General features: G+C 43.8%; 1 protein-coding gene across 1 annotated transcript in view; it reads left to right on the top strand.

Moving 5' to 3' along the window:
* Positions 1-1,723: 1,723 nt before the first annotated feature.
* Positions 1,724-15,795, top strand: part of CUNH17orf67 (chromosome unknown C17orf67 homolog) — a 53,110-nt gene continuing 39,038 nt past the window's right edge. Inside the window, exon 1 of the mRNA XM_088473341.1 lies at positions 1,724-1,859. Within this exon, the coding sequence (XP_088329467.1) occupies positions 1,805-1,859 (55 nt within the window). The 5' untranslated portion in view covers positions 1,724-1,804. The remainder of the gene's footprint in view (positions 1,860-15,795) is intronic.

The raw sequence follows: 15,795 nt of genomic DNA, 5'->3' as shown, positions 1-15,795 counted from the left end.
TCTGAAAACTGAAAGTTTTCGGAGTTTGCTTGCGAATCCAAGCACCATTTTCAGACGGTCCTTGTTCTCGGATCCCCACTTTTTCCTGTGGGAAGGAGTTCCGGGCAGGCAAAGAGGAATTTGAGCGGATCCCTCTGCCGCCTCCTCACTACCTCCCCGGCAGCTTTGCACATGCGTGGCCACAGGTCACACATACGTAGCCAGGACGACGGGGAGCAGGTAAGTAGTGCAGCTACTTCTGTAGCTATGATACTAACCGACGGGACACTTGCTTTTTGGAGCAGCTGTCCCTGCACCAGAGTAATGATGAATTGCTCCGGTGTCAAGTTTACCCCCTCTGCGAGTTGGATATTTAAGTATCCCTCACAGCGAGTTCAATACTTAATCATCGAGGGCCATACGGCCTCCAATGATGAATTGGCCCCACTGTCCCCCTGCCTTTAGTATTATCCCTTGCGCTTCAGTATGAGGGTTTGTAAAAGGAATCAAATGAACATGATTAAGAAATATATATATATGAAGTTTATTTCACAGTTAGGTAAAAAGGCACTCCAAAAGTTATAAGAAAATATATAAAACACAACTACTACTAGTAGACAACATGTAAAAACAAACCACTTAAAACATATATTGTGGGTTTGCCACCCTTAAGAACGGGTCAACCAGGAGAAGCCCAGGGAGGACAAGCAGATGGGCTGTGATGGGGCGGGGCCTGATGAGCCACGTCATTAAGCCCCACCCCCTTCATGGTAAATTGCCGCGATTGGCTTAAATTTAAATAGGTTGCAGAGCGAAATGACACGATTCATGGAGAATCGCGTCATTAAGCCCCGCCCCCTACACGGGTACCCTCTATCACCGCTGAAATTCTCCAAATTCTGCCCACTTCATTAGGAAGAATGCAAGAGAAATGCCTACCCTTTCGGGGGTGTGCGGGGTTACCTAAAAAATCGTGAGCCTCCCGCGAAAAACTGGGAGGGTAGGCATGTATGTATAAGAGTCATTTGCTCCCAGCACAGATCCATAGCAAACACTGTAACAATGCTTAGGGAACCCTCAGATACATTCCGCCAGCACCCCAAGAAACACATAGGACACTCACTCAGGTCACCAGTGGGCTGTCCAGATGGTTATATCTCTACTGCTGCCTGCTGGAGGTTAGTCAATTACAATTAGGAAGAGGCTAATTGTCGTGCCGAGCGCTCGGCACTGTGGGAGAGACGTCATGACGCCATGACGTCTCATCCCTACACCCACTGCAGGAGCTGGAAGGGGGAGCTTAGAAGTGAGCTTCAACCTTCATCTCCAGGGAAGGAGTGGCCGGGCACCCACTGGTAACAAAATCTCAGAAGCTGCTTGGCAAATGGAGAAGGCGGTGGCGCCTCCCTGCTGCACAGGGCCTGCTGCCAATACATTGTAAATGGGGACATTTCATTGAAAATTGTCCTTGTACACTAATAACACTGATATTTATTTTGTTTGTTTGAAAATCCTACATCATCACTTATTATAAGATTGGAAAGGCTGAGTGACTTTACAGTGCAACATTAAATAATGCTACTATTCACCATAGCATATATTTTATTTCCTTCTACTTGCACCTAATCATTGGTTGGGGGAAGTCACACATATAAATTCCTGGAATGATCACATGTTAGTGTCTATACCAACCTGCTGCAGACCATATAAAGGTTTCAGGAAAGAGGGGGGGGGGGCAGTTTTAGCTGACGTTGAACCTTTAAGAGGTCTGTTTCTTCATACGTGGTGTTCATTTCTGGAACAGCAAGCAGACGGGACAACCAAAATGAAGGTTTTTGTTGCACTGATTATTTGTGTGGTACTTCTGGCTGTTTTCACTGGTAAGCAACAACACGATTATTAACTTTTACCTGAAACTGCATAGACTTCTATGAGCTCTGTACACTATATTTTAACAACTCAACCTGTGCACTAACCAACACAGATTATTTTATTTTGATGTAATTTGTATCCATATATTGTAATGGGAAGATGTTATGAGTAGTTTCATATTTGTACATGTAAGCACATACGTGAAATGGAAAAATATCAATAATAATATCTGTTCTAAATATTCTTACGGATCACTAATCCTCCTGTATACATAGTTTATACTACAGTGAATATAGTTAAATGTGTACACAAAAAGAAGAGAACGTTCTGTATATACAAATACCGGTCATTCTAAACAGTTTACACGTGTGTTCAGGATGTACAAGGATGTGGAAAGTTGATATACGAAAACTTAAGAGACAATATATTTGTGCATTTGATGGTTAGACAGCCCATAGCCCATCTCATTCTGTTGCAAAATAAAACAGGTTGTGAGCAGCAACAACATACCAACAGTTTGCAAATTCCCATCATGTTTGATGTCCCAGGAGGATGCTATGCCACTGAAAGAACACTTTGTCCATTCATTTTTCAGCAGACTTAGTTTAACATCACTGTAAAAACAAAGCTTCCCCTTACAGGTTTACTGATTCTAGAAGCTCAGGACAGTTTGTATACAGGTTGAAGAGTTAATGCTTCATTTTATTGTGTGAATGATTTTTACATGGATTTATCATTAAATAGACTGTATTATAACAAGTTGTGCTTGTTAAAGTGCATGTGACGTTTAAAATATATATATTTTTTTTAGATAAATGTCACTACAGCTACCGATTTGCCTGAAATATTTTACTGTTGAATCCATTTTCTAAAAAGCAAAACAATCTGTCATCTCCAGTTGGTCAGTTCAATTAAACACCTTCAAAAATTAATTAAAATATTTTATTTGTTAATCCTTCTTAAAGGAAGTGATTTATGAATATTGAATCTCACTGTGTATATTATGGACAGTTGACTTTTCATCTTCAACATTATGACTGTTTCAGAAAAACTGTGTCTGTCTGACACTGCGCATGGGGGTGGGTTGTGTACGAGCAGGAGGACCAATCAGAAGCTGCAATCAAAAAGTCACCTACCTCCACCATTTTAAAATACTGCTGTGAAATAGATTTGCTGGCTCTGTATGACAGAACCAAAGGAGCCCTAGGTGAAACGACCGGCTTCATGGGGCAATTTGTGGGGCTATGGTTAGGGTGAGGGAACAGGTAAGTACAATTTGGGTAGTAAGGGGTGGTGCTGCTCCAAGTCTTGTCATATCATAGTTGACAGTTCATAAATTTAATAGCCGTGTATTATCTATCTTGTGTCTATAAATAATTTAGAAGCTACAGTATATGAAAGTGCTCATAATGCATAGTGACATATATAATAGATAGATAATTGACTTCAAAACATTTAACACAGGCAAACACATAAATACAATAACTGTGCAATATGTAATTTAATATTTTCAGATCTCTTGCACACTAAGCCAGTTTGTGAGCAGCACCAAGATGCTAAGAGAACTGAGAATTCCACTCATGTCTTGTGGAATGTGATTTCCCATGAGGGTGATGCTCCTCTGAAGGAAGACTTTTGTCCATTCATTTTTAACACACTTGCTTTAAAATCGCTGTAAAAAGAAACATTCCTCTGTTGATACCTGCACAGATTTTCAAAGTTGGAGACAGGCCCTTCAGGGGTTAAAGAGTTAGTTGTGTTTTATGAGTGTAATGGATTTTACAACTAAGAAGCATCAAAATGTAAATCTAATCTAATAGGGTGTGGGGGTTGGCTATGAAATACCGTCGGCTTAAAGCCACTGGTTCAAATCCCGACCCTGGAAGCCCGACAGCTGAAAATGCAGATGACGGCTGGTAAGTATAGTTAACCCTCCCCTCTCCCCCCCCCTAACCCTCCCTTGGGGGTGCCTAACCCAAAGACTCCAGGGGTGGTGTCTAACACTAACCCCCTCCCCGCACCCTAGCCTAACCCTCTAGGGGGGTGCTTAACCCTAAGTCTCCCCGGGGGTCCTAAACCTAACCATCCCCCCTCACGGCTAACAGCTCCTGACACCCGACTTTCCTACTTTCTGTATGCCGGGCGGCGGGATTTCGGCGTGGGGCTAATGATAGGCATCGTTATTTAGATGCCTATCTTTAGTCCTATGCCGGGTTTTCAGTGTCAGGATTCTGACGGTTGACATTTCGGCTGCCGGCATCCTGACTACATCCCAGGTGTGGAATGTACAGGTCAATGTGGTGTTGTCGAACTTGCATACTGTGATTTTGATATATATCACTGAAATTGTTGCATTATATGGGGCTGGGGCTGCAAAGTCTGTCAGAGCAAGATGAGGTGGCATGTAGTCTACCACCCCATAACTAAAAACTCTCCATTACATAAGTTCTGTACTGTAGATCAGGGCCGGATTAAAGGCCAAATGGGCCTGGAGCTGAATATGCTGAAGGGCCTATTAGGACAAGTGCGGGAGGTGTGACCAGTGCTGTGTGAGTGTGGCCAGTGCCATGTGGGCGTTTACACTATCAATACCAATATCTCTTTAATGTGTAAAAGTATAAAATTTGTGAGGAAAATAAAAATACAATTTTAATATTTATGATTTATGGCCAGCTGGTGGCTGGCCATCATCATGCTATCATGATGAAGGGCCTATTTGTAGATGGGGGCCTGGAGCTGTAGCTCCATCCGCCCCATTGTTAATCTGGCCCTGCTGTAGATATAGTTTCTTCCACCAAAGTTGCTTATGCTGCCAAGACATACAGTACTTTTGTACTAGGGGTGTGCACCGGCCACTTTTCGTGTTTGATTTTGGATCTGGATATTTCTTTGTGTTTTGGATCTGGATTGGTTTTGCAAAACCACCCTTCCATGTTTTGGGTTCTGGGTTTTGTGTTTTGGATCTGTATTTTTTTTTAAAAAAAGCATAAAAACAGCTAAAATCACAGAATTTCTAGGTTTTTCTGCTCCTATGCTATTATTAACCTCAATAACATTAATTTCCACTAATTTCCAGTGTATTCTGAACACCTCAGACCTCACAATAGTGTTTTTATGTCCAAAAGGTTGCACCAAGGTAGCTGGATGACTATGCTAAGCAATACGAGTGGGCTGCACAAACACGTGGCCCATCTAGGAGTGACACTGCAGTGGCAGACAGGATGGCAGTTTGAAAAACTAGGCCCCAAACAGTACACAATGCAAAAAAAAAAAGAGGTGCAAGATGGAATTGTCCTTGGGCCCTCCCACCCACCCTTATGTTGTATAAACAGGACATACACACTTCAACAAACCAATCATTTCAGCGCCAGGGTCTGCCACACAACTGTGGCTGAAATGATTGGTTCGTTTGGGCCCCCACAAAACAGGCTGGCAATTAATCTGTCCCTGCACAAACTGGCTCTACGGAGGCAAGATGTAGTCCTCATCCTCCTCATCCACCGATTCCTCACCCTTTTCAGTGTTGTGTACATCCTCATCCTCACAGAGTATTAATTCGTCCCTGCTGGAATCCACCACCACAAGTCCCTCTGTACGTTCTGGAGGCTGGTCTCCCTGGAAGAGTTGATAATTCATTTTTATGAACATCATCTTCTCCACATTTTGTGGAAGCAACCTCTTACGCCTTTCGCTGACAAGGTTCCCGGCTGCACTAAACACTCTTTCGGAGTACACACTGGAGAGGGGGCAACTCAGGTAAAATAGAGCCAGTTTGTAAAAGGGTCCTCCAAATTGCTTCTTTTTCCTGCCAGTACAGGTACGGACTGTCTGACATGCCTACTTGGATGCTGTCACTGATGAAATCCTCCACCATTCTGTCAATGGTGAAAGTATCATATGCAGTGACAGTAGACATGTCAGAAATTGTTGCCAGGTCCTTCAGTCTGGACCAGATGTCCAAACTTGGTCCTGCCTGCCCTGCATCACTGCCATCAGGTTGCTTAGGATACCTAAGTTGTTTCCTGGCAGCCCCAGTTGCGGGAGAAAATGAAGTAGGAGCTGTTGACGTGTCATGTTCCGCTTCAGCTGACAGTGCTTTCACCAGCAGGTCTTTGCACCTCTGCAGGCTTGTGTCGGCCGGAAAGAGAGACACCACATAAGCTTTAAACCTAGGATCGAGCACGGTGGCCAAAATGTAGTGGTCTGATTTCAACAGATTGACCACCCTGGAATCCTGGCAAAGTAAATGAAGGGCTTCATCCACAAGTCCCACATGCCAAGCGGAATCACTCCGTCTTAGCTCCTCCTTCACTTTCTCAAGCTGCTTCTGCAAAAGCCTGATGAGGGGAATGACCTGTCTCAAGCTGGCAGTGTCTGAACTGACTTCACGTGTGGCAAGTTTGAAGGGCTGGAGAACCTTGCACAACACAGAAATCATTCTCCACTTCACTTGAGTCAGGTGCATACCCCCTCCTTTGCCTATGTCATAGGTGGATGTATAGGCTTGAATGGCCTTTTGCTGCTCCTCCATCCTCTGAAGCATATAGAGGGTGGAGTTCCACCGCGTCACGTCCTCTTGCTTCAGGTGATGGCGGGGCATGTTCAAGAGTGTTTGCTGGCGCTCCAGTCTTCGGCACGCAGTCGCTGAATGGCGAAAGTGACCAGAAATTTTTCGGGCCACCCAAAGCGTCTCCTGCACGCCCCTGTCGCTTTTCAGAAAATTCTGCACTACCAAATTTATTTTGTGAGAAAAACATGGGATGTGCTGGAATTTGCCCAGATGTAAGGCCCGCACAATATTTGTGGCGTTGTCAGATATCACAAATCCCCAGGAGAGTCTAAGTGGGGTAAGCCACCGGGCGATGATTTCCCTCAGTTTCTCTAAGAAGTTGTCGGCGGTGTGCCTCTTACTGAAACCGGTGATACACAGCATAGCCTGCCTTGGAACAAGCTGGCGTTTCTGAGATGCTGCTACTGGTGACGCTGCTGTTGTTGCTGCATAAGGTGATACATCTACCCAGTGGGCTGTCACAAGTCATATAGTCCTTAGTCTGCCCTGTTTCACTTGTCCACATGTCCGTGGTTAAGTGGACATTGGGTACAACCGCATTTTTCAGGACACTGAGGACACTTTTTCTGACGTTTCTGTACAGTCTCGGTATCACCTGCCTCTTGAAGTGGAATCTAGATGGGATTTGGAACCGGAGACACACTACCTCCATCAATTGTCTAAATCCCACTGCACTAATGGTGGATACCGGACACACGTCTAACACCAACATAGCAGTCAAGGGCTCAGTTATCCATTTTGCTTCAGGATGACTGCTGTCGTACTTCATCCTCCTCGCTAAGGATTGTTGGAGGGTCAATTGTTTAGTAAGAGTAGTGGTGTTCCTACTTCCTCTCTGGGATGATGAACGACTCCCAGCAGCAACAGCAGTAGGCGTAGCAATGCAGGATCCTCCGGAGGAATCCCGGATAGGAGAGTCATTCATGCCAGTGACATGGCCTGCAGGACTACTTCCGATCCTGACTAAGGAGGAAATTGACTAGAAGGGAGTTGACGGTGTGGTTTGCAGGCGCTTGGATACAACAGGAAAAAGGGATTTAGGTGTCCCTGGACTGCTTACGGTCTTAGCCAAAGTTTCTGAACTTGACAGTAACTTTTTATGAACGCGCTGCAGGTGACGTATAAGGGAGGATGTTCCTAGGTGGTTAATGTCCGTACCCCCCTTTCACCTTTACATATGGTACATATGGCAAGACAGTTGTTGTCCGGATTTGGATAGAAATATTGCCAGACCAAAGAGGCGGAATGTTTGGTCTTCTGCCCAGGCATGACCGTGATGGGCTTTTTCATCCCATGGACAACAACTGTCTCCCCCGGAGCCTGATTTAAACAAACCACATCACCATCAGAATCCTCCTCGCCAACTTCCTCCTCAGCGCCAGCTACACCAGTATCCTCATCCTGCTGTACTTCAACAGTGACATCTTCAATTTGCATATCAGCAAGTGGACTGTGGGTGCTCCTTCCAGCACTTGCAGAGGGCGTGCAAATGGTGGAAAGAGCCACCTCTTCCCGTCCAGTGCTGGGAAGGTCAGGCATCGCAACCGCCACCACACTTGGACTCTCCTTGGGGATTTGTGATATCTTCTTAGAACGCACAGTTCTTCGCTGTGCTTTTGCCAGCTTAACTCATTTTTATTTTTGTAGCGGGAGGAGGGCTTCCATCGTCATGTGAAGCTGAACCACTAGTCATGAACATAGGGAAAGACCTTAGCCGTTCCTTGCCACTCCGTGTCGTAAATGGCATATTGGCAAGTTTACGTTTCTCCTCAGATGATTTAAATGTTTTTTTTAAGGTCATTTTCTTGAACATTGTCATTTGGGATTGTATATGCCCTCTACTAAGACATTGGGCATCGGCCTAGGCAGACGACGTTGATGGCATGTTATCATCTATGTCATGACTAGTGGCAGCAGCTTCAGCACTAGGAGGAAGTGGTTCCTGATCTTTCCCTATTTTATTTTTATCGGAGAAAGTTTTGTCCTCCATTTATGTTATATTGATATATACGTGCGGCTAAGGCGCACACAAACACAGAAAATAATTTTTTATTTTGTTGGAGACTAGTGCACTTTGGGAGTTACACCACCCTTTAAGAGATGAGCTAGCCGGCTCTTTACTTATGGGACACAGACGCACGCTTGGCGCTGCTCCTTTGTGGATGCAGGTGCAGCTACAGTGCACACAATTCACAAAGAGAGAAAAAAAAGATTTTTTTATTTTTTGTGGAGCGCACTTTGGGGGTTACAACACCCTTTAACGGACAGACGCATGCTTGGCGCTGCTGCTTTGAGGATGCACTTACAGTGCACACAATTCACAAACACAGAAGAAATGTTTTATTTTTGTTGGAGTGCACTTTGGGGGTTACACCACCCTTTAACGGACAGACGCATGCTTGGCCCTGCTGCTTTGAGGATGCACTTACAGTGCACACAATTCACAAACACAGAAGAAATGTTTTATTTTTGTTAGAGTACGCTTTGGGGGTTACACCACCATTTAACAGATAGACACACACTTGGCGCTGCTGCTTTGAGGATGCATGTACAGTGCACACAATTCACAAATACAGAAGAAAATATTTTATTTTTGTTGGAGTGCACTTTGGGGGTTACACCACCCTTTAACGGACAGACGCACGCTTGGCGCTGCTGCTTTGAGGATGCACGTACAGTGCACACAATTCACAAACACAGAAGAAAATGTTTTTTTTTGTAGGAGTGCACTTTGGGGGTTACACCACCCTTTAACGGACAGATGCACGCTTGGCGCTGCTGCTTTGAGGATGCACGTACCATAACACAAATCACAAACACAGAAGAAAATGCTTTATTTTTGTTGGAGTGCACTTTGGGGGTTACAGCACCCTTTAACGGAGAGATGCACACTTGGCGCTGTTGCTTTGAGGATGCACGTACAGTGCACACAATTCACAAACACAGAAGAAAATGTTTTATTTTTGTTGGAGTGCACTTTGGGGGTTACACCACCCTTTAACGGACAGACGCATGCTTGGCGCTGCTGTTTTAAGGATGCACGTACAGTGCACACAATTCACAAACACAGAAGAAAATGTTTTATTTTTGTTGGAGTGCACTTTGGGGGTTACAGCACCCTTTAACGGACAGATGCATGCTTGGCGCTGCTGCTTTGAGGATGCATGTACAGTGCACACAATTCACAAATAGAAGAAAATGTTTTATTTTTGTTGGAGTGTACTTTGGGGGTTACACCACCCTTTAACGGACAGATGCACGCTTGGCGCTGCCGCTTTGAGGATGCACGTACAGTGCACACAATTCACAAACACAGAATTTTTATTTTTGTTGGAGTGCACTTTGGGGGTTACACCACTCTTTAACAGACAGACGCATGCTTGGTGCTGCTGCTTTGAGGATGCACGTACAGTGCACACAATTCACAAACACAGAAGAAAATGTTTTATATTTGTTGGAGTGCACTTTGGGGGTTACACCACCCTTTTACGGACAGACACACACTTGGCGCTGCTGCTTTGAGGATGCACGTACAGTGCACACAATTCACAAACACAGAAGAAAATGTTTTACTTTTGTTGGAGTGCACTTTGGGGGTTACACCACCTTTTAACAGACAGACGCACGCTTGGCGATGCTGCTTTGAGGATGCACATACAGTGCACACAATTCACAAACACAGAAGAAAATGTTTTATTTTTGTTGGAGTGCACTTTGGGGGTTACAGCACCCTTTAATAGACGAGCCAGCCAGCCCTTTACTTATGACACAGGCGCACGCTTGGCGCTACTTTGTTGATGCACGTGTGGCTACAGTGCTCACAATTCACAAACACAGAAAAAAAAATATTTTTTGGAGTGCACTTTGGGGGCTATAGCACCCTCTAACGGACGAGCCAGCCGGCCCTTTACTTATGACACAGATGCACGCTTGGCGATGCTGCTTTGAGGATGCACGTACAGTGCACACAGTTCACAAACACAGAAAAAAATATATATTTTTTGGAGTGCACTTTGGGGGTTACAGCACCCTTTAGCGGACGAGCCAGCCGGCCCTTTACTTATGACACAGGCACACGCTTGGCGCTACTTTGTTGATGAACGTGCGGCTACTGCGCTCAAAATTCACAAACACAGACAAAAAAAAATATTTTTTGGAGTGCACTTTGGGGGTTACAGCGCCCTTTAACGGACGAGCCAGCCGGCCCTTTCCTTATGACACAGGCGCACGCTTTGCGCTACTTTGTTGATGCACGTGCGGCTACTGCGCACACAATTCACAAACACAGAAACATTTTTTTTTTTTGCACTTGGGGGAGCACTCCTGATGGACAGAGCACCCCCTGGACAATACTACAGCACCCCTTTAGGACTTGGACACTGCACAACACAGCCCAGCTAGCCCCTATGGACAACAAACTGCACAACACAGCCCAGCCAGCCCCTATGGACTTTGGAGGAGTGGACACAGCCCCTATGGACAACAGCAGCGCAGCACAGCACTACACTACACAGCCCAGCCAGACCTAACTCCCACCCTCCCTCTTCACTGTTCACAGCCGAGTGAGAAAATGGCGCTGACGCGGGTACTTTTTATAGAATCCAAAACCCACGAGATCCGGAAGGCGGGATGATGACGTTTTGCCTCGATTTCAGATCCGAGTCAGGCGGGAAAAGTCGAGCCTGACTCGGATACAACTCGGATCGGGGGGCTCGTGGGGGTTCTGATTTCAGAAATCCGAACCTGCTCACCCCTATTTTGTACCAAATACAGTAGACACCAAGAATATCCAGTGCATAAGTGGTCCAAAGAGATATGGTTATTTAACCTGGCTTAGTACCATATGTTTCCATGTAATGCTATACATTTGGTCAGCGCACTTTTTAGAGAAAATGGCTTTCCAATATACTGCTGTTTTGTGAATGGAGTGTAAATAGTTTAAGAAATTATTTAAATGTAAACGAAATGACTTTAATTGCAAGAAAAAAAGAAAAGAGATTTCAAGTGCACTAAGTATGCATTGTGGAAACTGTGTCCCTGTGCTCAAACATTAAACATCTTTTCAAGCGTGCATTACTGTTTGTAAAAAGTCAATTAAAACCTTTACCAGCAAAACAGGTCTCAATACAATATAATTGGAGAAGACTTACCTACTCTCCCAGAAGGTGCAGGAGAGACTCACGATTTTTCCGGTATTCCCACAGACCTCCACCCACCCACCCACCCAGTTCCTAGGGAAGTTGGCAAGATGGGAGGACAATACTGCTTAACGCGGGTCCGTATGGATGTGGTGGGCTAAACTGATGCAAATTGTGTTGTTTTTCCCCACTCCTTTCCCACGGACCCACAATTCAAGACATTTTGCAACAACAGGGACGGGGCCTGATGACTATTTGCACTAAAGTTAGATTTGGCCCAATTTTAAATCAGGGCCACTATATACAATATTTCATATCTGAAATAGAAAATATAGACTATAGCTTACATTATGAACAATATAAATGTATAATATAGCATAAGGGAAATCCCTTAAAAGAAGGACTTTATTATGATTTCCTACACAAAAGACAATTTCCTAGACTTTGCTGTGGCATCAACTAATTTTTGGCTCTCAATTGGCAATAGAAAAAGCTGATTTCCTCTCCTGGTCGTTGTGGATTGTAAATATGTATTTATCAATTTTAGTTTACTAAAGTCCTTTTCACCACTGGCAACTGTGGTTGGAATGTTAAGTAAGATTCTTAGTGTGACTCTTACCTTTGTAAATAACCCTTGTAATACAAAGGGTGTGAAAGAATTTTTCAGGACAGTGTGCGGAATATCTACTTATCAGCCATAACAGGTGAAGTGAACAACATTGATCATCTCGTCACAATGGTACCTGTCAATACAGTAGATATATTAGGCAGCAAGTGAAAATTCTTGAAGCTGATGTGTTGGAAGCAGGAAAAATCGGCAAGCGTCAGGATCTGAGTGACTTTAACAGTGGCCAAATTGTGATGACTAGATGACTTGGTTAGAGCATCTCCAAAATGGCGGATCTTGTTGGGTGTTCCCTTTATGCAGTGGTTAGTACTTACTGAATATGATCCAATAAAGGACAACCGGTAAACCGGCGACAGGGTCATGGGGTGCCCAAGGCTCATAAATGCAAGTGGGGAGCAAATGTCCAATCTCACAAAAAATCCACTGTAACACATAATGCTGAAAAAGTAAATGGTAGTTAGGATAGAAAGGTGTCAGAACACACAGTACATCGCAGCTTGCTGCATATAGAATTTGACGGCAGATAAGAACCCTTTGGCTGATAGTCGCAGACTGGTCAGAATGCCCATGCTTACCCCTGTCCACCACTGAATGTGTCTACAAAGGGCACGTGAGCATCAGAACTGGACCATGGAGCAATGGAAGAAGGTGGCCTGGTCTAATGAATCACGTTTTCTTTTACATCATGTGGATGGCCGGGTGCATGTGGTCATTTACCTGGAGAAAAGACAGCACCAGGATGCACTATGAGAAGAAGGCAATCTGGTGGAGGCAGTGTGATGCTGTGGGCAATGTTCTACTGGGAAACCTTGGGTCCAGGTATTCATGTGGATGTTACTTTGATACATACCATATACCTAAACATTGTTGCAGACCAAGTACACCCCTTCATGGCAACAGTATTCCCTGATGGAAGTGGCCTCTTTAGCCAGGATAATGCCCCCTGCCACACTGCAAAAAAATGTCAAAATAGTTTGAGGAACATGACAAAGAGTTGAAGGTGTTGACTTGGCCTCTCCTTAGATCTCAATCCGATTGAGCATCTATTGGATGTGCTGGAAAAACAAGTCCGATTCTTGGAGGCCCCACCTCGCAACTTACAGGACTTAAAGAATCTGCTGCTAACGTCTTTTTTGTCAAATGCCACAGGACACCTTCAGAAGTTGTGTGGAGTCCATGTCTCGATGGGTCAGAGCTGTTTTGGCATATACAATATCCATATAATAGGCAGGTGGTTTAAATGTCAGGGCCATGTGCGACCAGTGCCGCCGCACAGAGTGCAGGGCTCTGTAGGTGGCACTGTTGCTGTCCCATGGCCCTTGCTATTGGCTGCAGGGTGCCTGGAATAGCGCCCTGCAGCCAGGAATGCTACAGCAGTGATGCCTGTAGCATCCTTTGAACGCTACAGACATGCACCCTGCCATGTATACAGCTGCATTGAACGTCTTCCAGAAGCTTTGTGGACTGCTGCGCTTCTGGGTTCTGGCTGGTCCTGTCCCCTATGCACAACATCATGATGTCATGTGCAAAGTGGACGGTACAGGGAACATTAAAGCCCTGTTACAGCACTATTTAATGTTACGGCTGATGGGTGCATTTTAGTTCTTTGTACAACTGAAAGCTATCTATATCTGATTCTGGTGCAGATTCATTATTATTGTTTAATATGCACTCCGATAGTGGGTAAAATATTGTCAGCTTAAAACATTGTTCTTCATCTTGAGGTGTCATATAATTTTAAAATGGTGATTACTCAAATCAACTTAATGGCCCTTCACAATTGCATATAAGGGGAGGGCTAAATCTAGACAAAACAAAGAAAAAATGTTCTCTAGCACTCTGCAAATGACTATAATGAGACTTGAATACTACATGATAACAGAAATACAGAGATCTCAGTTTGTACATATTTGCATAGATATGTTTAAGCCACCAGGCCGCGTCAAGGCTTCTCTGTTCTGGTGTTCTCTAACACTACGTGCTAATAGTACCCACTTTGGGTCATATTATTGCATACTATTAGGCTACATGATAATAGCACATACATTAATATATATAAATTGAGAGCAAACTCATCTGGAGTAGGCCCATAATCCTCCAAATGGAGCTACAGGAACCAGTACACCCTCATGCTGGTCCTATCCATGCCTCTCAGAACAGTAATATAAAATGGTGATTGCTCACATCAACTTAATGGCTCTTCACAGGTGCCTGAAAAAGGAAGGGGCTGAGGGCCTGATTCAGACCCGCTCGTGAGCGCTGAGCGCTCACAAGCGGGTCAATGTTGGCCAAGTGCGCATGCGCGAGACCGTCTCGCCCTTTGGTAATTTTCAGCTCCAGGCCCATGTGGCCATCAATCCGGCCCTGGCTCTAGAGCTCACTTTTGGACACCTTTGCTTATTCCTATCGTGTTGGCTCCGTTATTATACCCCTGACTATGGAGATTGTCCATCTTGAGACTGAATTGTGATATTTAAGAGTAAAAAAGTTAATTAGGGCCTTTGTCAATTGTGTCAGTTGCAGGACGATAAGCTAAAAAATGTTTCTAGATAGAGCTGTCTTTTGCAATATCAACAAAACAGATGGTGAGCGGCAACTGTTCTGTATGGCTACAATCCGTAGTATTAACAATCCAAAATAAGTGAAACACATGTAGCCACCTTTGCCTTATCAAGAATTGCATTTTTCACTTGAGTCCCCATTAAACTGATAAGTTCATTATGAATGAGCTTGCCACAATAATGACTATGGATCTCTTCTGAGGACACTTGACTTAAATGATCCAACATTACTGGGTCAAAGCCAAGTTATTTTAGAGAGAAACAGCACAACTGCCACAGTTCTCTCCATTACAGCCCGCAAATGACTGGTCTTTGACTGTACAGTATTTTAGCTTGCATGTCTCTATTTTTTAGTTGACATTGCATGAGTTTGACCCAACTTCTAAAAATAGAATTAAATGAAGATTTTGTTCTAAAAACATCCTCATGCACATTTAAAAATATCAAATAATGAGCTCCACTTGTGAATCTTTTAAAATGTGTCAGTGAGAAATGAATGCACCTGTACACCTGCTGGGTGACATGGAAAATGTGAACTGTGTGGGGTCCTGAGGACCAAATTTGACAACCACTTTTCCTAGATATTGCTAATTTTAATTTTAGCAACATATATGATACTGCATTCCAAAATAAATTAAATTGAGAACCTCCAAGATTTAAGATTTCTCATATGATCTAGGCCTTCCACAGAAAATATCAAACAAAATCAGAAAGTATAAAGAACACACTTTGCACTTTCTCATATAGGGGCCTATTTATTAACATTATCTACTATATAAAAGCGAAAATTTGTCCTTCTGTCTTTCTATACAAATCCACAGTTTACAAGCCATGATCGTGAAATTTTACATACGAGCGTATTAAAACACGGCGGAGGCAACTAAAAAAATGTTAAATCAAAATTAATTACTGTTAAGTTTTAATTAATTAAAAAACAAAATTTTTGCATAGCAAGATTACCTGACCTCTACAGGTCAGGTACGGAATTAAAAAAGGATTTAGCTTATCTACTATTTTTTCTTTTCTATCTACTCTACTATATAAAAG

This window comes from Taudactylus pleione, unplaced genomic scaffold, assembly GCF_031769625.1.
Source record: "Taudactylus pleione unplaced genomic scaffold, aTauple2 ptg000016l, whole genome shotgun sequence".
Classification (NCBI taxonomy): domain Eukaryota; kingdom Metazoa; phylum Chordata; class Amphibia; order Anura; family Myobatrachidae; genus Taudactylus; species Taudactylus pleione.
This window is presented reverse-complemented; position numbering and strand designations above follow the sequence as displayed.